Genomic DNA, 25,493 nt, shown 5'->3' with positions numbered 1-25,493 from the left:
TTCAGAATTGTTACTTTCAAGAGCCCAATTCAGCACCCTGGTGATTTCCCTATTACCTGCCACATGTCTGAGCCATGACCACACCTGCTCAAGTACCTGCTGGGTGGCCAGGCCACTCCACAGGATTTCCTGGAGGCCCCTTTTTATTATCCCATTGTTCTTTCATCCCGTGTGCACAAGCCAAGCAACACTGAGGCGAGATACTTGGTTTTGCTGCCATTCCTCAGAACAGGGTGTCAGGCATCCAACACAGGCGCTGCACCCTTGAGGAAACCAGCATAAAAAAACCCCAATTTTTTTAAAATAATAAAAAAAAATGGCAACAACGAGAGAATGATACAGAAACGGGATTGGTCACTGTCCTAGTTTCAGCTGGGAAATTTCTTCTTAGTAGCTGCCAGGTGCTGTGGTTTGGACTCGGAATGTGAATGGTGCCGGTAACACACTGATGTTTGGGGTTTTGCTAAGTCACTTTTGTCTTAAGTCAAGGATCTTATTTTATAGCATTATAACAACTTAATTTGAGGTTATATTTCATCCTATCAGCTGCCACCAAGTTGTTATTTAACCTTACACTCTATTTATTAGTTTCTGCTTGAATGTATTTGAACAATTAGTTGCCACGGAAATAAGGATTCATAGCGTTCTGTTCCTGAGGACTCCGCATTCCTGCATCGCTCCAGCACCCCGCTGTCACCGGAGCACGGCACGGGTCAGCTTGGACGGGACCACAGGAGGTCACCGGGTCCCAGCGAGGGAGACTCCACAGCCTCTCTGGACAATCTGTCCCCGCGCTCGCAGGGAAGAAGTCCTTCCTCGTGTTCAGGTGGAACTTCCCGGGCATCGGCTCCCGCCCGTTCCTCCCGTGCCATTGCCGGGCGCAGGGAGCAGAGCCCGGGCCCTGCAGACACTGTTACACGTTCCTGCCGTGGCTCCGGCGCCGTTACCGCGGAGTCTGTGTGTGTTTCACCGCGGAGTCTGTGTGTGTTTCACCGCGGAGCCCCCGTGCGTTTCACCGCCCTCACCCCGCTCGGGGCCCGCCTCACGGCCGCCGCTTTAAAGGAGGCGGGCGAGGGGCGTTACGACGGCCGGCTTTGCGGCAGCGCGGCGCTTTGCGGCGCGCGGCGGTGCCTGGCGGCAGAAGGAGCGGGGCGGGAGGAGGGAGGACAACAAAGGCCGGAGGGGCCGCGGCGGCGGCGGGCGCGGGGCGGCGGGGCCGGCGCAGGTGAGGCGGCCGGGGGGCACGGCCGGGGCCCCGGCAGCGCGGGGCTGCTGCGGCTGCCCAGGACCGGCCCCGCACGGCACGGCCCGTCCTGCGGCCGGAGCCGCGGCGGCCTCGGCCCGCGGCGGCCGGAGCCCGGCGGCGCTGAGGGGCCGGTGGGGCGGCGTGGGGCGGGTCGGGCCGGGGGAGCCTCGGGATGCGGAGGGCGAGGCGCGGGCACGTGTGGTTAATGTAACGCTTACTCTTTTCAGTTACCGTTTTAATTCCGAATTAACCGCTGCTGTCAGACACATTCGAAAGTAACGTACTCTGGAGTTCTAAAACTTGGTGAACTCGACGTTGTGTACAGCGTAATTTTGGGGTAGCTAGGATTCGCCTGAATAAATATTTCTGCTTGAGAAAAAATTAAACTTCTTTTGAGGTTAAAAGCAACGTAGAGGTAAATGTAGTGCTATGCAACGTGTTCTATGGTTATTGTGTTTAACACTAAATACAAAAGGCCTTGAAGGAGTGTAGTCTAATGAAGGCAGCACGTAGTTGGAGGGTAAGAAGGCTTCGTTGCTGACCGTAGTTTTTCTGGTACTGAGCCTTACGTTGCTTTGTTGCTTTGTGGTTCTGTGGAGCTAAACTGATGTGCAGTGGGCCAGCTTGAGGGTTAGCAGGGGTATTTGTAAGTTATTTTGATGATTTGAAGCTCTGTTAAAATGCCTCATACAGTGTGCTTAATACAGGTGTCTTGTGTGGAGGTTTTCTTAGCCAGTGGAAAAACAATGAACATACAGCTCAATTGTTTCAGCTGAGTTCAGTTGCACTTGTTGTATATTTACAGTTGAGCTGTTCTTGCCTGCTGGATTCACTTTCTAGGAGAGTGCACTGGAAGTTTGAGGATGCTCTTTTGTGTCAGCAGCTGGGTGACTCCAGCTGATGCCATGGACCTCAAGGTTCTTCTGTGCTGTGGGTCACGAGGAGCATTCCTGTGTTAAAAAGGATCCTTGGCCATGGGCATAATTACATTTCACATAATTAATGCAGGTGCAGTGACAAAGCAGCAGTGGGATTCTTCAGACCACCGTGGTTTTTCTCTGTCTGGCTTTAAAAGTTATTTAAAGCGTGCTCTTTGTTTCTTTCCTCCTAGCAGGTGGGAAGAATGAAAGGAAGGGGGGATGAAAGGATGTTGAACCTTTTTGTTTGGCTGTATGATGGAAGGAAAGAGGACGGAGAAGCTCTGCAATAGGTCCTTGGGATGGCTTCAGAGACAAGACAATGATGCTAAGCCATGGCTCTGGAAACTCTCTGATTGCTTTTCTGCTGCTGAGAAGGCTTTGCCTTGTGCTGCAAAAACGGTAATTCCTGCCTTCTCTGAGAGCTGCTCAGGCTCCCAGGGCACAGGGGATGGGGGCCTGACTCCAGTGGGGTTTCTGACTAAAGGAGGGGTGGGGAAGGAGGGAAGAGGAGGCAGCGGCTCCCAAGGTGAGTACAAAACCTGCTTGGGGACTTAGAGCCTTCACAGCACTCACACCAGTGCTGGTGAGAACAGGCAAGCTGCTTTGCTTGTCAGGCTTCACTCTCCACAACTGTTTGGGATAATGCAGTTTTGGCTGCCTGAAAGGTGTGAGGAGCTTCTGGGGAGCTCTGCCAAGTTATTGCTGAAGAGTAGAGTAGGGAGATCATGCTTCCAATTTATCTGTTTAGTTTGGAGGCAAACTTGGTTCTCTGAATTTTTAAGTAGTGGCTACAGCAATTGTAGAGACTATTCTTCACAATGTCTTTTTCCTTGCTTCCATTTCTTTAAATGTTCCTTTTCTGTGATATACATAGCTCTATACATTTAAGATGTAAAGGGCTAAGGATGAGAAGGAGTAGTACAACACAATTAGGTACTGGAGCTCCAGCTGTTAAGTAACACTCATTTAGACACATTTAATCTGATTAAGTAAAGACATAAGAGAAAGGGATCAGCATGTTGCTGTTTCCATGTGTTGAGGGTTAGGAAGGAAGCTGCCATAAAATCTGGGATTCAGTATATAAATCAGTTCCAGACAGATTTTTGGCAGAGTTTGTCTTCATGAGATGTAGCATCAAGTACAGAGGAATGGGTAACTAATTATTCATTCATGTGTAGTAGGAAATGCATTCAATTCGATTTGGAAAATAAGAGTTGTTCAGAAGTTTTGTAGCAGTGTTCTTTGCAGGTTACCTCTACTGACCTTAACTGTTCTGTGCTTCTTTTATCCTTGCTTGGTTTTCACTGCTGGCATTTTAAAAAACTTCCTCTATGCCTTTTTCTGTACATCTTAATGACTTAAATCAGAGTAGACAAAAACCACCTAATTGTTGTGGAACTTTAGCCTTCTTTGCTCTCTGCTGTATTACCTGCTTGATGTAATTTCTGCTTTTTTAAGTCATACCATTTTAATACATTACTTTCACAATTTTGATAGAATTTTTAAATCTTTATTCAAACTAAAATATGATTACATACGTATCTGCAAGTTGTGAAGCTTTGTCATATCAGTATATGTTTGTTCTTACAAGAAATAAGGATATCTCAGCCTTAGCCTAACAGTTTTCTGCTTTTTTGATTCTGTTTTATAGACTCATTGCTATTTGGCTTATAGCTCTTTGGGTTTATTGCTTCCAAATTCCACTGATACCAGTATACCTAGGGCTGGCACATGTAACTGTCATGGTTCTCTTAATATTTTACGTGTTCAGTCAGTGAGGTGGTAGTAGTCATAAAGATAGCACTTTAAATGTAAAATCATAATCGTCTAAAAATACATGCTTTTTACTCTATAAAATTATTGTTTTATTTGTGCACCTGAATGTAACTGAGCTTTCATTTTCCAGAAAGATTACATGGAGAACAAGAAAGCTGCTGTAGAATTGAAGGATGCTTCATCTCCTCATGCTGGCTCTAAGTTGTTTCCAGCAGTGCCACTTCCCGATGTTCATCCTCTTCAGCAACAGCAATTACAACTTTCCCCTGGCCCCAAAGTAAGCTGCTGTGCTCATGGCTCTGACTCTTCTTGTACTCCACAAATGCATTGTGGTGGTGGTGGTGGTGGGAGCCTGATTCACCCTGGCACAATATTAGACTCAAAAAGCACTGGGACGATAACTTGTCAAGTAGGGTCAGGATTTGCTTATCAGTCTGCATCTTCACTGAAGAACCCTCCAGCTAGAAGCAATTTGGCAGGAATTTCCAGTGAGTTCTCTGGCATGTGCGTAGAAAACAGTGTCTCTTCCTGTCAGCACCTGGCCTGCTGTGGCAAACTCCATTTCCAGCCCTGCCATGGTAACGTGCACAAGCTGCATCAGTTCCCAGCCCTGCCGGGCTGCCCCTCCTCCGGCTATTTCCCCTGTCCCGAGTTCGGGGCCGCGGGGCGCCTGGACGAGCACGGAGCGCAGCCGGAGCTGCCGCCGCGCCTGTGCGCCAACCCTCTGCACCTCAACGTGGTGCCCCCCGTGTGCCTGAAGGGCTCTCACTACTGCACTGACTGCCTGAGCAAGGTTTGTACACACCCCCTTCTCCTTTCCTTTCTGTGGGACGTGGGTCTTGTCAAAGCTGTGTCACTTGAGCGAAACGCCAACTCCTGTGGGCGCAGCTGGCATCCCCCTAGCTGGTGATGCACTGTCCGAATGTGCAGCCTTTTGGACGCTGAGCTCTTTTCTGAGGTAACACTCTGTGATAGCTCTTTTGTCTTCCCGTTGCGCTCTGTTCAGCCTACAGGGGATCTGTAAACGTGCTGGAATGGAGTTTTAACTTCTTTCAAATCTAGTCATCTCTTCTTTACAGCTCCAATTAAACTGTTCCAGGGTAGGGACTCTGAGAAAAGGCTAACAGGAGTTAAGATGTACCCTTGGGCAGCTGATCAATAAAGAGCCATTTGTAAGTCAGGCGGTATGTCTTATGCTACAAGGATATTCTAGTCTTGGTTTGGTCTTCCCAAATTTCTAATTTATACTTTAGTCCCAATTTAGTAAAATTCAGAACTTGTTAGAACTGTGCTTGAATATTGCTAGGAATTTCTAGTGAAATAATTTACTCAGTTTTGCAGGATCTGTTACTTCTAAGTTTCCAACATAAAAGTGGAATGTCACTTTAGTCAACTAAATGGTGAATTCAAAATATTTTGAGTTATCATACCTTTTACTCTTCATGTGCAAGTTTTGTATATTAGGTCTGATTGGTTTTTCTAATTTTTTTTAAAGGATACATATTAGTACTACTTAAAGATGGCATGTCTTGATGTATTGAGTTTAGTAGAATCTTCCCTTGTGTTTGGAAGTCTAAAGCTGAACATGCTGGGATGGGAGGATAGAAGTTTCCTTCATGCCACCATACTGTTGTTAATTAGCTCTGTAAAGCACATCTGAAGTGGCATTTGTTGCAGAAGGGAAACCAAGTGTTTCTAGCATGGAATAGCATGTGTTAATATTGTATACTAAATGAACATGTATTCTGAAAAATTGTCCCCACAGCCAACCAGAAACAGCCTAGTTGATGCTGCTAAAATCTGGCCAAATATTCCTCCTCCAAGTGCACAGACTGCACCTGTTCCTATCCCAATCTGTAATGGCTGTGGAACCAAAGGAACAGGAAATGAGAAGAGTTTGATACTGGCAAGCAGCCTTGGCAAATCACCACAGAAATATGGTAAACCACATTTGTTTGAAACTTCCATTTAGTGGATGTTCTCCTTTTAGATACTGTTGCACAGCAAGAGTTCTCTTAAATTGCACTATTATCTGGAAACTTCTATAAACTCGTAGAAGACTAAACAGTAAAATAATAACTTGTCTCTGTTTTGAAAATTTATCACTTGGTTTTGGATGTTTTGACTACTTAGCTAATTTACTGTATTGTTTCCATAGTTTTGGGTTTACTATTATTGCTTTTACTGTTTTAAGAACTAGAAAAATAATTTCTGGAGCCTTGAAAGCTGGAGTTTTTTTCAGTGATATATAAAGAAAATATCTTCAGCCATATTTGAAAAGCATTTTCATAATGTAGTGTCTATTGTCTTTCCACATGCAGTAAAGGTGTAGTATTTATAATTACAGTAGAGCTTTCTCAAGTGTTCTTAAGAGGAAAATCCTGTGTGAAATAATTGCATGGTCTTTCTACAATGTTAGTACTGCTTCAACTACAAAATCATATCATAAAAGTTATAAACTTTAAAGTCACAGAATATTAAGAAATTGATCGTTTTACTGCTACTTTAAAACTACATCCATTTTAAAGTTTTGAAGGTGAGACACCCCAATCACTTGTCTTTTACCAAGTGCAATTCCAGTGAATCTTTTGGGTAACTAACCAACATACAAACAGATGTGATTGTCAGGTGTGCCTTCTTTTAAATTCTCAGGTAACATTAATTTGTAGCTTGTTTTTGAACTGTGAGGATTCTGTGTCATTCCTCATGTTGCTTTTCAAGTTGTTTTTTAGGGATGGAATGGCTGTATGAATGTTAGTTCAAATTTAAATAGATTTTCATAGTCCTGAAACACCAGCTTGGCCTGCAATAGCAAAAACTCTGTAGCTCACTCTCTTGAGCTGTAGGATACTTTGTGTTGGTTCTATATTGCCTTGATTTTCTGTAATCACCATCATGGTACTGGCCATCTTATCCAGTTTTGTTTAGATTTCTTATCTAATCCACAGTGTAAATTTGAACAGTTTCCATGTTTTCCTTCTGTTACTGACACAGCACCAAGTGTTACACAACTTCAGACAGTTTTTTCTGGCATTTGGTAATTTTTTAAAAATACATTACTTGATTGTTTGAGAGCTTAAAAGAAAAGTCAAAGTTGTCTTGCATCTTTATCCTAATCTGAGAGTGACTAAATTTTCGTTTAAGACTGATGGTTTGTTGGATTCCTTAAAGTAAAACTGAACTTGCATTCTTGGGCCTGTTGTTCATAAGGCTTCCCACGTGCAAAGATCATACTATGCTAAGTTTAATTTTTTCAGTATTTGGAGACGAAAATGAGCTGTGTTCTTCCACCTGCACAGGGTCCCCGGAAGTTGCAATAACAGGCCAAGTTCTGGAAAACTTGCCCCCCATTGGAGTCTTCTGGGATATTGAAAACTGCTCAGTCCCCACCGGCCGTTCGGCTATAGCAGTTGTGCAGAGGATTCGGGAGAAGTTTTTCAAAGGTCACAGAGAGGCAGAATTCATCTGTGTGTGTGACATCAGTAAAGAAAATAAAGAAGTTATTCAGGAGCTAAACAACTGCCAGGTATCCCACCAGCACCAGCTTGGTGTCCTTGCTTGAGAGTTTGTGTACTTGGAGTGTGCCAAGGTGGATTCGTGTTCATTAAAGCTTTGTTTGCTTCTGTGGGTTTAGTGCCTCTTTAGTTTATGGGTGAGGTCTCTAATGCTGATTTATTTTATTTTTGCTGCTGTGATAGTTGTAAAAAGTGAATCTGCATTCTGTTATCTCTAGATAACTGGTTTAGCTTTAGTTTCAATGTTCACAAGAGTGTCTTTATCTCATGCAGTAAAATGTGTTTGTGGAGTTTCTGTTATCCTTCAAATCTGTGACCAAATGATTAACCTAAAAGAACTATGATTCTGTGAAATGAACTTTTTTACTTTATTAGTGAATACTGTGCTGATTGGTAAGGGCACCTGTAGATTAGTGGTATTGTTTGTAGCACTTTTAACACTACATGTATTTTCCATTGATACCTTCTGTTTCTTGGTAGTTTTTTTATTGCTTTTTGTGTTGGTTTCCATGTCAGAAATTTCCACCCTCTAAATTGCAGATATGATAACAGGTTGGCAGTTTCTGTGATGTTTTTGAGGTGTATGAATTGTGATCCTTTACACAGAACAGCAGACGTCACCCCAAAGACATTGCTGAACAACTAGGGTTGAAGTTTAGTGCTCACAGAACAGTTTTTGATCCCAGTTTTTGATTCTGTGCATGTATGCATTAATTTACCTAAATTAAAAGTGCATGTGAGAGTTTATATTTTAATTTTTTTTTAATTCCATTGAAGCTTTTCTTCAGAGTGTATCTATGCGTTTCCACAGGTGACTGTTGCACACATCAATGCTACAGCCAAGAATGCTGCTGATGACAAACTCAGACAGAGTCTGAGGAGATTTGCTGATACACACACTGCACCTGCCACTGTGGTTCTTGTGTCAAGTAAGTGTTTGTGGTACTCAGCTATAGTGCTGGCTTCAGTTCCTCTCTTCCACAGTATTTTTACATATGATTTCCAAGGGTGGTGTTGAGAACCAGCTTTAACTGGACTGCTTAATGTCAGTGGCAGCAAAGGAAAAGCAGCGACAGTAAGATGAGAACTTGGCTCAGTTCAGTCACTGTTATGATTTGATGCCTTTTGCAGTGTCAGTAGGTATGTGTGTGACTACTGTCTAAAGTTAGCTTCAGCAGGAAGCTCATAAATTAAAACTCATGGAGTTGTATTTATGGTCTGAGCAAAATGTATCTTTTTAGTTCTCATACCAGCATATTATATATTACACAGTTAAATCTGCAATCCACTCAGCTATTGAATTGCCATGTGTTGGCCTTGGGTTTCTCCCTAAAGCTAAACAAATGTTTGCTACAGAAATGCCCAGTACCAGTCCAGTGCCCTGCTGATGAATTGCTACAAGCTGCTGTTGAAAGGAAGCCCTTGTCTTGAGACTGAATGTGAACTGCTGATTTAAATAATGCCTGAGAAGCCTTGTAGCTGTTGGTGCTTTTTCATTGGAGATTTCCAATGAGAAGTAGAACTTGAGTGAAATTTGTGGGATTTTTCCTTCAATCATATTTTTCAAGTGCTTCCTTGCCTATTTCATTTATTTCCCCTGCAGCGGATGTGAACTTTGCTTTGGAGCTGAGTGACCTGAGACATCGACATGGTTTCCGGATCATTTTGGTACATAAAAACCAAGCTTCAGAAGCACTCTTACATCATGCCCATGAACTTATTTGTTTTGAAGAATTTATTTCAGACTTGCCACCAAGGTTACCACTGAAAATGCCGGTAAAGATTTTAATTCTTGATGTGACAGACATTTCCAAGTGTCAAATTGCAGTTTTTGTTGTAATTTAGGAGGACAGCAGGCTGAAATTATGTTAATTATGATGGGGAGTGATGTCTGCTGTGTATTTGGCCACTGTGTGTATTTCAGTTACTACCATGTGAATGTTTGCTTTCTGCTTTCAGGCAGGAAAAATGAAATACTAGATGAGAAAGTAGTTAACTACAAAGTGAAATAGTAAAGATACGTTCTTCCCACTAAATACTTTACCAGATAGTGTATCTTACGTGCTTTTCTTTCCCTGGCAGAGAGTTTGGGTAAGAACTTAGTTGTGCATTAGGATATCTTAGTGATGCATTCTTAACTTTTGAGTGACTGTGACTGTGCCTTCTCTTGGGTCTTTGCCTTCCTTGGTGATTCCCTCTGGATATGCTGTGGTGTCTTGGTACAGCACTCATGGCTTTTTCTTTCTTGAAATAACTTCCTGACCTATGCTTTCACATGCATGTACAGAATATATAGGTTATTGGATAGTTAGCAATGGTGCTTTCTCATCTGCAGAATTGATCAGGTACTGATCAGGAACTTTGTAGTCTATTATAACTTTATATTGGAGATGGAAATTTGAGGATGTACCTTGGTACCTGTGAAAGGAATGACTTGGTGATGGGATGGGAGTGGTGGGAGGAGGACATGGTCACCAGAACCAGTGTTAGAACTACTGGTTTTGAACCAGAGGGTGTTCTGGCAGAGTCAAATGAAAATCTTCCCCCCTTTTAACAGGCTTGTCACACGCTGTTATATGTCTATAATCTGCCAACAAACAGAGACAGCAAAAGTGTCAGCAATCGCCTGAGGCGTTTGTCAGACAACTGTGGAGGGAAGGTGCTGAGCATTTCTGGGAGCAGTGCAATTCTCCGCTTCCTAAACCAGGAGAGTGCGGAGCGGGCTCGGAAGCGAATGGAAAATGAAGACGTTTTTGGTAACAGGATTGTAGTGTCTTTCACTCCCAAAAACAAAGAACTCAATGAAACAAAAAGCTCCAGCTTTGTGGGAACTGACAAGGTCAAGTCTCCCAAAAAAATTAACAAGAACACGAAGCTGTGCCTCCTCAACAAAGACTCAAATGATCAGTCTGCTGGTACCAAAGGCTGTGCTGGGAGAGGATTCCAGGTTCACGGATCTGTCATCAAACCCACAAATGTCAAAAGTTTACAGGTATTGTTGTTTTGCCTTGTTCCATGTTCTTGCTTTTCCGTGTGTTCTGAGGATTGCTTCTGTAACTGCTTTAACTTGTCAGTCCTAATATAACTGTAGTGTGTGATGACTTTTCTTAACGAGAGCTGTGTTCATCTGCTTGGGAAGCAGACAATTATTGCAAGGGTGATTGTTGTTCCCCCTCCCTGCCACTTTTTTGTCAATTTGGAAATACTGCTGGTACTTTCTGTCAAATTCTAGCCACTTTTAACTTTTGCACTGGTGATGAGTAACATCTAGAGCGATCCATTTTGCTTATTTTAGGGAGAAGTAGGGTTAGACCTACAGTGTAGCAAAACATTTAATTAACAGTCTGCTGTCTTCTGCCACAGAAAATCAAAAATTCCTTGTTAAGAAATACCAATGAAAATCAAAGAAAAAATGGTCAGTCATCTAGCCTTCCATCAGAGAGAAGGCCTCTGGCAAGGCATGTCTGGTGCTTTTATGCTGACCTTTTATCTGTTTCATATAGGAGCTGTGCCGCCTTGAATCAAAAAACATCAGTAGAAATACAGAAAACCAGCAAGAACGTCTGAGAGAACAAATTCCTTCTCCTCAGAGTAACTCTAATGCAGCAATTTCCGTGTCTCTGGCAACCAAAAAAATTGGAACAGGAGAATCATCCTCCAAAAACAGTCAGAAGTATGTTTAAGAATAAAATAAAAAAAAGATGTTAGTTACATACTTTTTAACGTAAATTCTGCAACATAATGTTTTTTCTTTTTCTTATCTATATTTGCTAATAGAAAAGAGACCTCTGCTTCCAGGAGCATTACCAATTCCCCTGTAGATAAAAAAGATAAAGATGAAACTGTATTTCAGGTCAGCTATCCCTCTGCTTTCAGTAAGTTGACGGCCTCAAGACAGCTCAGTCCGTTACTCATGTCTCAGAGTTGCTGGTCATCTCGGTAAGTGTCTGTCTGTCTTGGGTGGGGAAGTGAGACTTCACCAGTGTATGCATTGATTAGTCACAGCTGATTTGCTTGTGCTGGAATTTGTTTTGTACACCTGTACTAGGAAAATCTCTTTTAAGTGCTGTATTTATACACTTGACCTGTGTCTGTTATCTGATTTTGAGATGTATATATCAGAATTGTGCATTGCTTCAGCTCATAAATGTTATTCTTTTACCCAGGAGTATGTCTCCCAACCTTTCAAATAGATCATCTCCACTCACATTCAATGTTGTGAATCATACCAGTGGTACAGACTGCCTTGATCCCTTTGCAAATGGTGCAGACATTCAGATCAGCAACATAGATTACAGATTGTCCAGAAAAGAGTTGCAGCAAAACTTACAAGAAATCTTCTCAAGACATGGCAAGGTAAAGGCTCAAATTCTTTTATTAAATCTGTATTTAGGGGCATGTTTGTGGTTTAGGTACAGGTGAGCTGAAGGAGAAAGTATTGGAGCAGGACTTTTAAACCTTGTTAAAAGGATGGGTTGTGGGTTTTTTTTTTCTTTAAAAAGACCAGATAACCACTTGTGCTAGGTTTTTAATTTGTGTGTGGTCTTCATAGATCTGGTTTTCTGAAGCTTGGGATGTAAAATTCCTACTAAGTGGCTCATTAGTATGTAGGGATGAGACTTAGGCTTTAACAGGATAGCCTTTTTAAGCTGTAAAGCTGCATTCCTAATGTCAGCTTAAAATCACAGTAAAAACTGTTTGGAGTCAGAAGTGATGAAAAGCAGGGGAAGCGTGGATTGATAAAAAGCAATTATGAAAGGTGAGGTCAGTGGTCCTATTTCTGTCTGATCTGTGGATGACATTTTCCTGGCATAATCTTTCCATGGGAGGCTGATGCATGTGTTAATGAAATACCATGGGGCTTGCCTTAGTCCGGGATCACTGTGCTTGGCTCTTGTTTGCATTGCTGTGATGGCTGTGGCTCATCACACTCCCTTCCTTTTTGTGTTTGGCTCTTGGCCAAAGCAAGACCACTCTAGTGGTGACTTGCCTTGGTGTGAATGTATGAGGTGTTTTCTTCCTCTCAGGTAAAAAGTGTGGAGCTCAGTCCCCACACAGACTACCAGCTGAAGGCTATGGTTCAGATGGAAAATCTGCAAGAAGCCATCAGTGCTGTCAACAGTCTGCACAGATACAAAATTGGCAGTAAGAGGATCCAGGTCTCATTAGCAACAGGAGCTGCTAGTAAATCACTCTCTCTACTTAGGTAATAAGCACTTTGGCATCTTCTTAGTTGTCCTAGCATGTATTAGTAGCTGAGGGATAATTTAAAATACTGCTTAAAGGGATAAGAGGGAAGTAAAATCTGTTGGATGACCTGATGAATGTGTTAAATACAACTAGGCTAGGTTTTAGTGTAGCATTTCTGCACTTAGAATATAAGTTCCATCTGAAGAGTCTAGGTCTCTGTTTAAAGAGGTTTAATAGCTGTACTACTACTCTTGCATAATACTGATATACCTTTAACTTAATTTATGTGCTAAGATTACACTAGGCATTTTTATTTCTTCATTCCTCCAGAAAGTGTGTATGAGTTTAGTTTTTGAGGCCGAGTACACAGTTGGGAACACCAGCATTTAATTTGCTACATGGAACATGATACAACTTAGAGTGCTGATGCTAGTGAGAATACAAGTTGGTTTTTTGTTTGTTTCTTTTTTTCTTACTGAAAGAAAGCATTAGGAAGCAAGTTTTCATCATTTATTCATGGAATGAAACTAGTGCTTGGACTGTAGAGTATTCTACAATTATGTACTACTCGCCATTGTATAATTTATAGCTTTATTTCATTCTTGCCTGTTCAAAGTTTGTAATGTAATGACCAGGCCGGTAACTTCTAGTGCTGCAGCTTTGATGTTGCATTTTATAGGTGCTCAGATTTTAGGACCACCTATGAAAGATGCAACTCCTTCAGCGTTATGACCTGATGAATTAGCAGAAATGTTACTACTTGCACTCCCTGATCTAAAATGACAACTTTTATAGTGCTGGAATGGAAGGGAACGCACTTTGTCCTGTATTATTTATAGTTCATAAACTGCATCTGTAAATATCTTGCTGATTTAGGCTGGAGTCTAATAACAGCAGATTAATTTTGTGCTAATGCTCAAAAACTTTTCTTACAGCTCAGAAGCAATGTCCATTCTGCAGGATGCACCTGCTTGTTGCTTGCCTGTGTTCAAATTCACAGAAATCTATGAAAAAAAGTAAGTTTCTGGTGGTTTTCCAGTGCTTCTTTAAAAAAAAAAAAATGATCGTGTATGATTGTTTGCAGTGACTTAGAGTAGTAGGGTGGAGAATTATGAATTTCTGTTCTTAGGTGCTGCAGGACATTTTGTACCCAGAGGCAGTGATGGCAAAACTGGCCCTTTTTTAGGGGGTTCTACTTCCAGTATTTCACTCAATTCTTCTGCATTGGTTGAATAAGTTAGTTACTTTAACATTTTGCATTGAATAGTTTCTAGCATATCCCTGTTCATTAAACAAAACCTGCAGCTTCCAGCATTGCCTTACCCATTTTATAAAGCACCTTTATTTCAATCTCTCTTTCAGGTTTGGCCGTAAGTTGGTTGTGTCAGACTTGTACAAGCTCACGGACACGGTGACCATCCGTGACCAGGGCAGTGGGAGGCTGGTGTGCCTCCTACCCAGCAGCCAGGCCAGGCAGAGCCCCTTGGGGTCCTCACAGTCACATGATGGCTCCTCAGCAAACTGCAGTCCAATAATATTTGAAGAGTTGGAATATCACGAGCCTGTTTGTAAGCAGCATTGCCTGAATAAAGACTTTATGTAAGCTGTGTATAAAATACTATCAATCTTATGAATACCCGAACAGCGTTTATAGTGTACCAGTATATTAAAGTTGAGGTGTGTGTTCTCATAATGTGTTCTAGACACTCCTCATGTGTTTACAACTATAAGGGAGAAAATAGTGAGATGTTTTCTAGGCAATTCTCGTGGGTTGGTGTGTCCAGGTAAGATGATTGTGTTCTAGCACAGCTGCCAGGATTGAACACCTCCTTAATGGAAGCTGGAAGGTTCCCTGCATTCCTCTGGTTATGTAGGAAGGTTATACATGCTAGAGACTTCTATTACCTGACTTTCATTATGTAATTGTAGCTGATCATTCTTCTTTGTCCTCCAGCTATATTTAGTAAGTGATTCATGGTGAGTTGCAGGTTTCTTGAAGCCATGTGTTAAGTTTTTTGTTTAATTCAACGGCTGCCAGGTTTTGCTAGTTATTAGATGTTCATTATGAACTGCTTGGTGTGTGCTGCTAAAATTTAATTTGAAAGTTTTAATAGGTAATAAAAATTTGGTCTTCTAAATGTTGCTTTTGGAAGTTTGCTGTAGCTATATTACTTTTGGGGGAAAAATTATGAAAGTTGCTTGTACTGTACTACAAGTGCTATTGTCACTAGCAGCAGTATATTATGTGCACATAATATAATGTCTGCTATCTATGTGAGCACAGATACTGTGTTAAAGCTGCGTGTAGAGTAAGCATAAAAACCTGAGCCTCTTATTTTTGCAGTGAACATGAGTTTGATCCAGATTCTTACAGAATTCCTTTTGTGGTTTTGTCTCTGAAGACGTTTGCACCCCAAGTTCACAGTCTTCTACAGACACATGAGGGTACTGTGCCTTTACTAAGGTAAAGTATTTTAATTTCTCTCTTTAGTAAAGTCTGATAGGTTGAAGACTTAAAACTTTGGGAATTACCTGTTGTATATAAACTCAGTTCTTACATAAAATGGTATCCTTTATAGCAAATGAATATACTATGAAGTGATCACTCTTCAAATTCTTGTTTAGCAAAAACAGCGCACTTATTTAAAATACGCATTTTATGAAGATTTCTGTAATGTGTCAGTAAATTGTTGAAATGCCTTACTCATGAAGGGTCTCAAAATAATGTTTTAATACAATTATTTTATCTTTTCTTCCTCCATAGTTTTCCTGATTGTTACATGTCAGAGTTCAGTGATCTTGAAATGGTGCCAGAAGGCCAAGGTGGTGTTCCCTTAGAACATCTGATTACCTGTGTTCCTGGAGTTAATATTGCCACTGCCCAAAATGGCATTAAAGTTATCAAATGGATACATAACAAACCACCACCTCCTACTGCAGGTAAATACTTCTGCTTAAAACCTTTTATCTTAACTCACTGTTTTTATGCTAAAAAATTAAGCCAAAAAGTTCTGCTGATAAAATAAACATGTATAATTGTTAAACTTTTTATAAGGAGAAACTTTCAGCTTGAGTGTTCATCCTTATTTTCTCCTCTGCTGTAGCTTCAATCCATAAGTAAAGTGCAGTGTTCAGTGGAAGAATACTTGTGAAAGGTACAGTAAATGTGACTTTTTTGTTTGTAGATCCTTGGCTTCTGCGTTCCAAGAGCCCTGTAGGTAATCCCCAGCTCATTCAGTTCAGTCGAGAAGTGATAGATCTGCTCAAAAGCCAACCATCCTGTGTCATCCCTGTCAGCAAATTCATCCCAACCTACCATCACCACTTTGCAAAGCAATGCCGGGTGTCTGACTATGGCTATTCCAAATTAATGGAGCTGCTGGAAGCAGTGCCTCATGTGCTGCAGGTGAGTGATGTGGTCCTGACCGCTCTGACCTGGGGAATTGCAGCTGTAGCCATCTGAATTCCTGCTTGCTGTTCTAGAATGGATTCTGGGCGGTTACCTAGTGCCCCTTGAAAGAGCTGGTTGACTGAATCTAGGTGGATGTGTTCTTTTTTGAGATGCTGTTTCTGTGCCCACCCTTTCAAAGCAGCTTCTGGGGAAACCTCAGGAGTAAAGTTTGAAGCTACTTTTAACCTGTGGCTGGTGCTTGGGTAAAAGTTTTTAATTGTGCTTTATGCAGCGTAAGAGCATCGCAAATGCTGAGTGCTCATGAGTTGGGCTGAGATGTGTAGCCTGTGGCTTGAAGGGATTTCTGTGAGAAATAAGTCTTGTGACCTTATTACAAAACCCCTGTGGCCACATTCTCTTACAACTTTGAACAGCAGTTGTTAGTAGGATTTTTAAATAACTGATACAAATGTGCAGAAGTTGCGGTAGCGCTCAGGGATGAAGTACTGAATTTCTCGAGGGCATAGTTCTTAGTACAGAAAGTGAGTGGCCTCATGAGGCTGCCATTCCAGAGGCTGTCTCTATTATATTCTTTTTCTAGCCTACCTATGCTAATATTGGCTTTTAAGTAGCTTTTACTGAGGGTGCTGGATGTGAGTGACCAAACCTGATTTTCTTTCAGATTCTGGGCATGGGTTCCAAGCGCTTGCTAACGCTGACGCACAGAGCTCAGGTGAAGCGCTTCACTCAAGATTTACTGAAGCTGCTCAAATCCCAGGCCAGTAAGCAAGTTATTGTGAGGGAATTCTTGCAGGCTTATCACTGGTAAGTTACCCTAAGGAAACAATTGTGCAGGGCATGTCTGTTAATGGTGATTTTAATACCTAGTGCAAGAGGAGTCAGCACTTAAAATCTCAGTACATAACTGTGGCAACTATGTTGCCTCTTCATTGCAATTTGGAAGGTCACACTTCCAATGAAAACAAAAATTAAAAGCTCTCTGCCGTATTTTATTCCTTCCTTTAGTACTTTAGGTTCACTTAACTTGATAGGGGTTGGAAATGGGTTATTGTGTTTCATTAGTTCTCTTTGAAGCCATGACTGCGGCGTTGGATTTAAGCAAGTAGGTCATAGCACATTAACGTGAACAGTAAAGAGGAAACTTAGTGTTAGGCTTTCTTCAGAAGGAAATATAAAATGAATAGCTTAAGTGCCAGGAGTTACTTTTTTACTTTAACTGGATCAAGCCATGGCAAAAATGAGGAGTAATACCTGTCTGGAACGTTCTGTGCTAGCATTCTAAAAAGTAGGGTTTTATGTGGGTTTTTTTAAGAACCAAGATTGATGCTTTCTTTAGTAGGAAGATAGAAGGTAATAGTTACGTGTTTTAAACAAACCATGGCATCAGCTACCTGTGAACCTACCTTTGTGCTGTTGTAAATCTTGTGCCAGCAGCTCCTTCTTGGGAGTGCACTTTATTTCCACTCTTGGCAAAAATGCATTATTGGTTGTTTATAAATCTACTTAATGTAGAGTCAGCACTGGCCACTTCTTGAATAAGAGTGTTTGTGAGGTGTTCTTGCTCCTGAGAGGTTTTGGTGGGAGAGGTGGGAAGTGTAAAATACATTTTAAAATATTACACAGTATTGGGATGCTTAATATGTTTTCCAGGAGATGGTCTCTGCCTTCTCTTGGGACCTGTTCTTGTTTAAAACAGTGTATGGCTGTAACTGTTAAGCAAATGCAGATTATTAGATGTGTAGCCAGCTGGAGCTGTATACACAGGACAATTACAGTTTTCCTAAAGCACTTAAAACCACTGGTTGGTATATGCAGCTCTTTGTTACACTGATTGTCCACATGAGAATAAATCTTACTTCTCTGGCTAGAATGGGTTTCTATTTTCCCTTTGTTTCCCAGGATAGTATTATTGCCAATGTGGAGGCTTACTTTCTCAGCTCTTCAAGAAATGTATTTCTTGCCTACACAGCATGCATTAATAGTTGTATTACATATAATTTTTTTAAACTTTTAGGTGTTTCTCTAAGGACTGGGATGTTACTGAGTATGGAGTGTGTGAACTGTCTGATATTATATCAGAAATTCCAGATACAACCATCTGTTTGTCACAGCAAGACAATGAAATGGTGATTTGTATTCCTAAAAGAGGTATGTCCATGAAACTTTGTGCTCTTTCTAAATAGGATTGTTCTTTGACTGTTCTAAAGCTTTAATAACTCAAACGTGTAGGAGTGACTTGGATTTTTTATAATTGTGTTTCTACCTTCATAACTTAGTTGCTAAGTTCTAGCAAATCAAGAATGTCATTCTCTGAACGCTTATAATAGAGCAGACAAGAAAACAGGTGGCAGAAAAAATAATGTTACTACTTCTGCAGGTAGTTGTGCTTTCTGTGGAATGATTAGACAGTGCTTTGTTTCCATACAGGAAAAAAAATACTGACATATTTGGCTGTTTAAAAACCTTCTGAAGGCCTGAGAACCTGACTCTTTTGGACTTTTAAATGTGTAAGCCTAGTAAAGGTCTCAGTGGTAGAAGAAAAGAGTGACTTGGCATAATACACCATCATGCTGAAAACCAGCCACTGTTTGTCTGTTGTATTCTGTTGCATTTCATATGCGTGTTGGGATGTAGCTCTTGCTTTATTTTTAATTTTAGAACGTACCCAGGAGGAAATTGAAAGAACCAAGCAGTTTTCCAAGGAGGTGGTGGATCTGCTGCGGCACCAGCCCCATTTTCGAATGCCCTTCAATAAATTCATTCCTTGTTACCACCACCACTTTGGGCGCCAGTGCAAACTCGCTTACTATGGGTTTACAAAACTACTTGAACTCTTTGAAGCCATACCAGATGTCTTACTTGTAAGTTCCAAAATCATAAGCTGGAGTAAAGCATTTTTCTGGAATGGATACAGCTGTTGCAGCAGGGGTTATATTTCTCATATACTTAAGTATGAGTTACAGACTCTGCACCTGTGATGCTTAGACAGCTGTATTTAAGAAAATCTTAATCCTATTTTGGTAGAATGGTCTGTGGTTTTGAGCACATTCAGGAGGCTGTTTGTTTACAAATTCAAACAAAATTCAGTGTCTCAAAATCAGAGCTGAGTTTTATTATAGTTGTGTTCAATTTGCTTTTAAAAAGTTAACTATTTTGCTGGTTGTTTTGTTGTATTTTAGAAGGTAGATGGTTTTGCTTACTTTTCAAACAGCTTTTGAGGTGGCTGGGTCCTGGTGCACAGCAAATGCCTGCCTGCAGGCCCTGAGTTTGAGCTGCTTTATTCATCCAGACTGCAACAGTGACCTCAGCAAAGTGTCCCTTGCGTTGTGTAGGTCCTGGAGTGCGGGGAGGAGAAGATCCTCACGCTGACAGAGGTGGAGCAGGTGAAGGCAGTGGCTGCCCAGCTGGTGAAGCTGCTGCGGGCGCAGAAGGACAACTCGCTGCCGCTGGCGGATCTGCTGCCCGAGTACAGCAAAACCTTCGGCTACGCCCTGCGCCTGCACGACTTCGACGTCAGCTCCGTGCCTGCCCTCATGCAGAAGCTCTGCCACGTTGTAAAGGTAACCTCTTGTCCCTCTGGAACGTGGGGAGGGTTGTGTTCAGGAGTTTCCTGTCTCGCAGGACATGGCTCACTACTTGTAATGAAATGTTGTTTCTGGAGTACAGTGTTAAGTCTCCAAGGGAAGATTCTAGAAGGGTTTTAAACGTAGCTTCTATATTCCTATCATGTTCTCTATGTTCTTGCAGCGTTCTCTGGGAATACTCATGTTTATTTAGCAAGTAATAAGTAAAAGATTCTATTCTAGTACTTTAACAGTGCGAATTGGTTTTTCCCCCACCTCTCTTCTAACTGTGAAAAAGAATTTTCTAATAACTATAGTAGTTTTCAGTCTTCTGATGCTTTCAGTTCCTTTACTTTCTTTTTTTTTAGCTATGGTTTGAGACTTTGACTCTGAATGTAAATATATAGCTGGTCTTCTCTGCCAGTGGAAAAGAGTTTACGGTTACATGGGTGTGGGCACAATGGTTTAGTTGCTCCAGTCTTGTTGGCTTAGCAGCTGGTGTTAGGCTGGAGTTCAGTCAGGACCAAATGGCTTGTAACAAAGAGTAAGATCATACCTACCAGTGGACAGAAACTGCTGCACAGCTGTACGAGTCTTAAATATTTAAAGTTAATATTTCCATGTAACATACTTGATTTTGTGTGCTGTTGGCCAGGGGAATATCAGATACATCTATGCTCAAATAAAGCCCAGATATATATCTTATTTATAAATATCCGTCTCTTCAGTGTCCCTAACTTCTTTCCCAATTAATTATTCTAGGTGGTTGACACAGAATCTGGCAAGCACATTCAGCTGATAAATAGAAAATCTCTGCGGACTCTGACTGCCCAGTTGCTGGTCTTGCTGATGTCCTGGGATGGAACATCCTTGCTCTCAGTGGAGCAGCTTAAGCAACATTATGAAACAGTCCACAGTACTTCACTTAATCCATGTGAATATGGATTTATGACCTTGACTGAACTCCTGAAGAGTCTGCCTTACTTGGTTGAGGTGTGTAAGCTCTTCCCTTTCTGGTGTGTTTGAAAAGCCATTGTATCTGGAGACTGTGGAAGTGTGTGCTCTGATTCTTTCTCCTTATTTTTCTGCTAGGTTTTTACAAATGGTGCAGCAGAAGAATACGTCAAGCTTACAAATCTGTATGTTTTTGCAAAGAATGTGAGGTCCTTACTTCACACCTACCATTATCAGCAAATTTTTCTTCATGAGTTCCCAGTAGCATACAGCAAATACACAGGAGAAGTGCTGCAGCCTAAAGCATATGGATGCAATAATTTAGAAGAGCTCTTGGGAGCAATTCCACAGGTGTGAAGAACTCTGTTTTGCACAATTACATTGAGATTTCTGCATGGATTAAAAGTAGTTACACAACCACAATTTCTCTTAGTTGGGGTGAATTACTGGAATAATTACCTTCTTGAGAGAAACTTATAGCAGTTGTGTTTTTAATACTTCTGAGAAATCTGGAAAAGAAAATAACCAGCAAGCATGCTTTGGTGAAATTTTGCTTAAGAACTGTTCCTAGTAAGGCTGTAAACATCCCTGGCATCTCTGAATGAGAGAATTGATTTTCTGTCTGTCTGAATGAATGGCTGCACAGTACTGAACCCTCACTTTGATCAGAGTGCATTATTGGGCTTGGGAGTGAAGAACTCTGGGACCTTGTCAGCAATGCCATGTTCTTGTCATCCACATATCCTAAGTGCTCTGGGGGTGATTTTGTGACCTAGTTTGTGGCTATAATATTTCCTTTAAGTAAGCCAGTCTTTCGGAAGGGTGACAAAAAGGACTTTTTCAGCTCTATGTTGAAACATTTAGTTTCATTAATGTATATTTAGTATACCTCCTGACACTATGGTTTGCCTTTGCTAGCAATTACCTTGAGCCTTTACATGGATAGTGTAGTACAAATTAGCAATGTCATTTAGTTTACTGTTGCAAATCACGTCAGTGCAAAGCTGGATGAAAGGCAGTGAGCAAATGCTTTGAGCTTAGCATGTGCTGATATTCAGTTCTGCTTCCTTCTTAATAGGTGGTCTGGATTAAAGGACATGGCCATAAGAGAATTGTAGTCCTGAAGAATGATATGAAAAGTAAGCCATGTCAATTTGGAGCAGTATCTTAGTTTTCTTTTATGTTTTTTTAAGGGGCAGCTTGAGTTAACTAACCAAATCAACTTGCCTTTTTGTAGCTCGTTTTAGCTCACCTAGTTTTCCCCCTGCTGATCATGCAGATGATCATGGAAATCAACTTGCTGACAATAATGGACATATTATGGAGACCCAAGGATCCACTTCATCAATGGAACTAAATCTAGGAAGGCCTAGCAATGGTAATGCAAAAGTGGTTTATATAAGAGATTTATTGTCTTAGGGGAAATAACCAGAGTAATTGAAGCAGCATGGTTAAAGGTGAGTTAGTAAATCTGGACTTGTGTAAATATGCATTTTGGCTGGAAAACTTGTTGAACTTCTCTGAGTTTGTGGTTAGGTTGTGTCCTGAGCTGCCAGTCTATAAGTATGTGTATATATATATACACATGTATATATAGAGAATGGGAGAGAACTTCTGGGTACTGCTTCCCAAGGATTTGGTGGAAATTTAAATCTATAGACATGAGGCTAATGAGAGAGAGGGGTCAGCAGCAGCTTCTGCTAGCAGTGTCTCCTGTATTCTGATGAGAATTTACTTAAAAGCTCCTGATATAGCAAATGAATGTGAGATTAATTAGCATTAATTAAATTAGTTTGGTGTTAGTATTTCAGATGGAGCATAGTTCTCAGATTTGCATCTGGAGTCTGCATTTACCTGTGACAGCAGTGACACCTTCACAGCTTACAGATGCTCTGAAAGTTGTTCCCTTGTTTTTATAGTTTCTAATCAAACAGAGCAAGAACTTCTTTGCCTCACAAACACATCTCCTGTTGATCTCCTGTGTGAGCCAGTACCTTCCTGCCTGCCATCACCCCAGCTGAGACCTGATCCCGTGGTTCTTGAGTCTGCAGACCTCATTCAGTTTGAGGAACGCCCTGCACCCCTCCCAGGTAAGAGTTAGCCTCCCTTTGTTGCTTCAGATCAGGCTGATGAGCTCTATTTAAATCTTCTGTTGTCTAACAGCAGAGAAATACTCTTTTTCTACAAAAGCAGAGCGTCAGTAAATTGAGTTGTCTTATTTATTTTAGAGATAATGATTTTAACAGAAGAAGAAAAAGAGAGAATTGTTACCACAGCTCAAGAAAAGCTGATCTCTGGCTCTGTGGTGTCTGACACCACAGAGAATGCTTCAGTGCCTCCCTGTCAGTCCTCTGAAACCCAAGTAAACAAAGAAGCAACAGACAGCCCAGCCAAAAAGCAACACAAAAACAAGGTCAAATTGGCAGCAAACTTCTCACTTGCACCTGTAACCAAGCTTTAACTCTTTCTTTTTAGTGTGAAAGACAAATACCTATGGACTGTGCACAAAGTAAAGCTGTTTGCTAGCCCATGTGTATTTTAATGGAAAACCTAGAGGAATTAATTTGTATTTAATGTATTCTGTGAAGATTTTGTTCCTTTTACACTGAACACAACTGTTAGCAGAGCGGATTTTTTTCTATTATTTTGAAAAAAAATCTGGCATTTGTTAAATTATTCTTAAATTTTACAGTTTTTTCATGAATGTGTTCAGTAAAAGCAAAATATTAATTCAACAGACATGGAACAGATTTTATTTTCTTTAAGCCTTGTTGGTGATGTAATCATACATGTAGCATATTGTATTCTATAGGCTGTTGCTTACTGGTATCGTTTCAGACAGTATTAATGAAGTGCATGATTTGTCTTTCAAAAGCCTGTTGAGAACTTTTAACTTGCTGACCTGGGGTGACAAGAGTGAGGGGAGCTGAGTGTCCTCCAGAGGGGAAACTTGTTCTCTGACTTTTCAGGTGACTTGTAACTGCATTGGAAATACTTGTCTTAAGGTGTCTGTAGAAGGTTATGTGGGTCTTGTGTAAAACTTGTTTTAAATGTTTTTTTTGCTGTAGGTTTCAGTTCCATTTAGGAGCTTTCTAGGACACTGATGCTTTAAGCTTCCCTCAAATTCAGTTTGTCTGCCATGGGTTTGGTTAAGGAAAAGACTGTCTTGATGTCATGAGTGTAAGATGCAGACACACACATTTTCATTGTGTCTAGAAATGAAGTTAGGAAGATTCTGATATTTCTGAAATATGCATCTAATGCATAAATTACAGATATGGAGCAGGTCTTATTAAAGTGGTTGGTGATGGAAGGTATTGATGCTATTTCCACCTGTAAGGAAAGTTCTAGCTACATGTGGAAATGCTAAGGTTGTTCTGCTTAACCTTGTTTTCTCTTTTTAAGCATGTTCAGTAAATGGGAAGCTCGTTCTTTGATGCTCTGTCTTTTAGCTGTGTCTGTTTTTATTCTAAGACTTATTCCTGGTGTAGGCAGCTTTTTGAATTTGTGGCATCTTGTGTTGGCTTTTGCAAGGGCCAGCTTTGGGAGAGAGGCTGAGTCAGTGGATGACCTTAACTCTAGTTAGCAGAACTGTCCAGTGTGTGAGACTTTCTACCCATTCTGGGTAACCATGGCATTTACAATGGGTTGTATTTGCCAGGCAAATAAATGCTTGTAGTATTGAAAGAACCTATACTAGAAGTTTTCCACTGGCCAACTGAGTTGTTTTGGTTTTTTTTTTTAGATGTAATATGCAAGAGACGGGATACAGGCTCTAATTTTTCAGCCAGCAGCAAGAAATGCCACTGAATAATGGCTATGGACAGAATTTTACTAGTCAGATTTTGTTATAAAATCTTTTATATTTAGGCAAGTATTACCAGTAGTGAGTTTATAGCCATTGTGAGTGCAAAGAAACACTGGGAAGTTTTTCTGAGCATTATGGCACAGTATTTTGAGTCCACAGTAAACCTCTACAGACATACTGCTATAGAAGAAGAAATTTAGAAGTAAGTTTTCTTGGAATGTTTTTAGTGAGTTAAATGCAGAAAAATCTGCTTTCACCTTACTTTGGTTAGGTTGATAGTGACCAGTCTAGATCTTTGTTTCAGAAGAGGATGTGTTGGAGAAGAGACCGGCCTGAAATTGTATTTTCACGAGATGCAGCTACAAGTCATTTGGAGTACTAAAGAAAGCCAGGTTTTTGCTTCAGAGGAAAATACGGTGTTTATCCAAGTAACGTGGTGGTTATACCACGTATGGAGGTCAGCATATCTTATCTGGATTCATGTGTGATTCTGCTGAAATTGCTGTTTGAAAGTAATAGAATAATACTTTTGAGAAGTTGTGTTCATAGTGTAACAAAATAGCTAATTGAATTGCAATATATTTTTTTATCCAAAGGGTTAAATGAATGATGTGACTTGCAGATTTAAAAGCATTGCAACCATGAAATTCTTTAATTGAGCAAATAAATGTACTACTTCAGATTCATGTTTGTTTAAAAGAAAAAATGTCACTGAAGCCCTCAATTTATGCACTATTTTTTTTTTCCTTGGAATGGGAGAGAGAAGAAAGACTTCTTTTCTTAGCTGTCTACTTTGTTTGGACACTTTCTTTTGTGGCTCAAGTGCTGTTTTGTGTGTTGGGACCAAACAGTTGTCAATAAAATTTTCAAGCAAGCATAACTCTTGTCCTTGTCTCAAGACGTGGGTGGGGAGGGAAGCAACCTGCTTCAGGATACTTAATTTGCTGTATCATATTAAATTTAATTATTGAGACAGAACAGAGAGCTGGGCTTTAGTGAAAACTAAAGAAACACCATAAATCCTGGAGATTGAGGCTTTTCCCAATTTTTGTAATTGAGCTGGTTGCAGATGCAGTCACTGTCTTACTCCTCTTCATGCAATGTCATGT

The 25,493-nt window shown here is 40.8% G+C and overlaps 1 protein-coding gene across 5 annotated transcripts; it reads left to right on the top strand.

Annotated features, from left to right (window-relative positions):
• The first annotated feature begins 1,148 nt into the window (after positions 1–1,148).
• MARF1 (meiosis regulator and mRNA stability factor 1) lies at positions 1,149–25,264 on the top strand. 5 transcript variants are annotated; one of them, XM_066197778.1, is made up of 27 exons: positions 1,149–1,225; positions 2,361–2,565; positions 4,073–4,735; positions 5,708–5,882; positions 7,242–7,468; positions 8,269–8,386; positions 9,061–9,233; positions 10,015–10,449; positions 10,961–11,130; positions 11,235–11,396; positions 11,624–11,813; positions 12,485–12,663; positions 13,583–13,663; positions 14,010–14,246; positions 14,992–15,111; positions 15,412–15,587; positions 15,833–16,053; positions 16,721–16,863; positions 18,074–18,207; positions 18,718–18,920; positions 19,392–19,619; positions 20,385–20,615; positions 20,715–20,927; positions 21,655–21,715; positions 21,814–21,954; positions 22,496–22,666; positions 22,805–25,264. In XM_066197778.1, exons 2-27 carry the CDS (start codon positions 2,419–2,421, stop codon positions 23,035–23,037), a joined length of 5,232 nt encoding a protein of 1,743 aa, XP_066053875.1. In that variant the 5' UTR covers positions 1,149–1,225; positions 2,361–2,418; the 3' UTR covers positions 23,038–25,264. The 5 variants fall into 5 exon arrangements, with proteins under 5 accessions (XP_066053875.1, XP_066053878.1, XP_066053874.1 ...); XM_066197781.1 differs by having other exon boundaries at positions 1,151–1,225; positions 2,358–2,565; positions 4,073–4,219; XM_066197777.1 differs by having other exon boundaries at positions 1,151–1,225; positions 2,358–2,565.
• The last annotated feature ends 229 nt before the right edge of the window (positions 25,265–25,493 follow it).

This window comes from Chamaea fasciata, unplaced genomic scaffold (genome assembly GCF_029207755.1).
Source record: "Chamaea fasciata isolate MVZ Bird 193981 ecotype frontalis unplaced genomic scaffold, bChaFas1.0.hap1 SCAF_16, whole genome shotgun sequence".
In the NCBI taxonomy this organism is placed as follows: domain Eukaryota; kingdom Metazoa; phylum Chordata; class Aves; order Passeriformes; family Sylviidae; genus Chamaea; species Chamaea fasciata.
The sequence above is the reverse complement of the archived record's forward strand: the minus strand, read 5'-3'. Positions and strand labels throughout refer to the sequence as shown.

Coding starts and splice junctions, on each gene's coding strand:
- MARF1 (XM_066197778.1), top strand. CDS start 2,419: ATGATGGAAGGAAAGAGGACGGAGAAGCTCTGCAATAGGTCCTTGGGA. Junction 4,736..5,707: donor GCACTGACTGCCTGAGCAAG/GTTTGTACACAC, acceptor TTGTCCCCACAG/CCAACCAGAAACAGCCTAGT. Junction 13,664..14,009: donor ACAGAAATCTATGAAAAAAA/GTAAGTTTCTGG, acceptor TCTCTCTTTCAG/GTTTGGCCGTAAGTTGGTTG.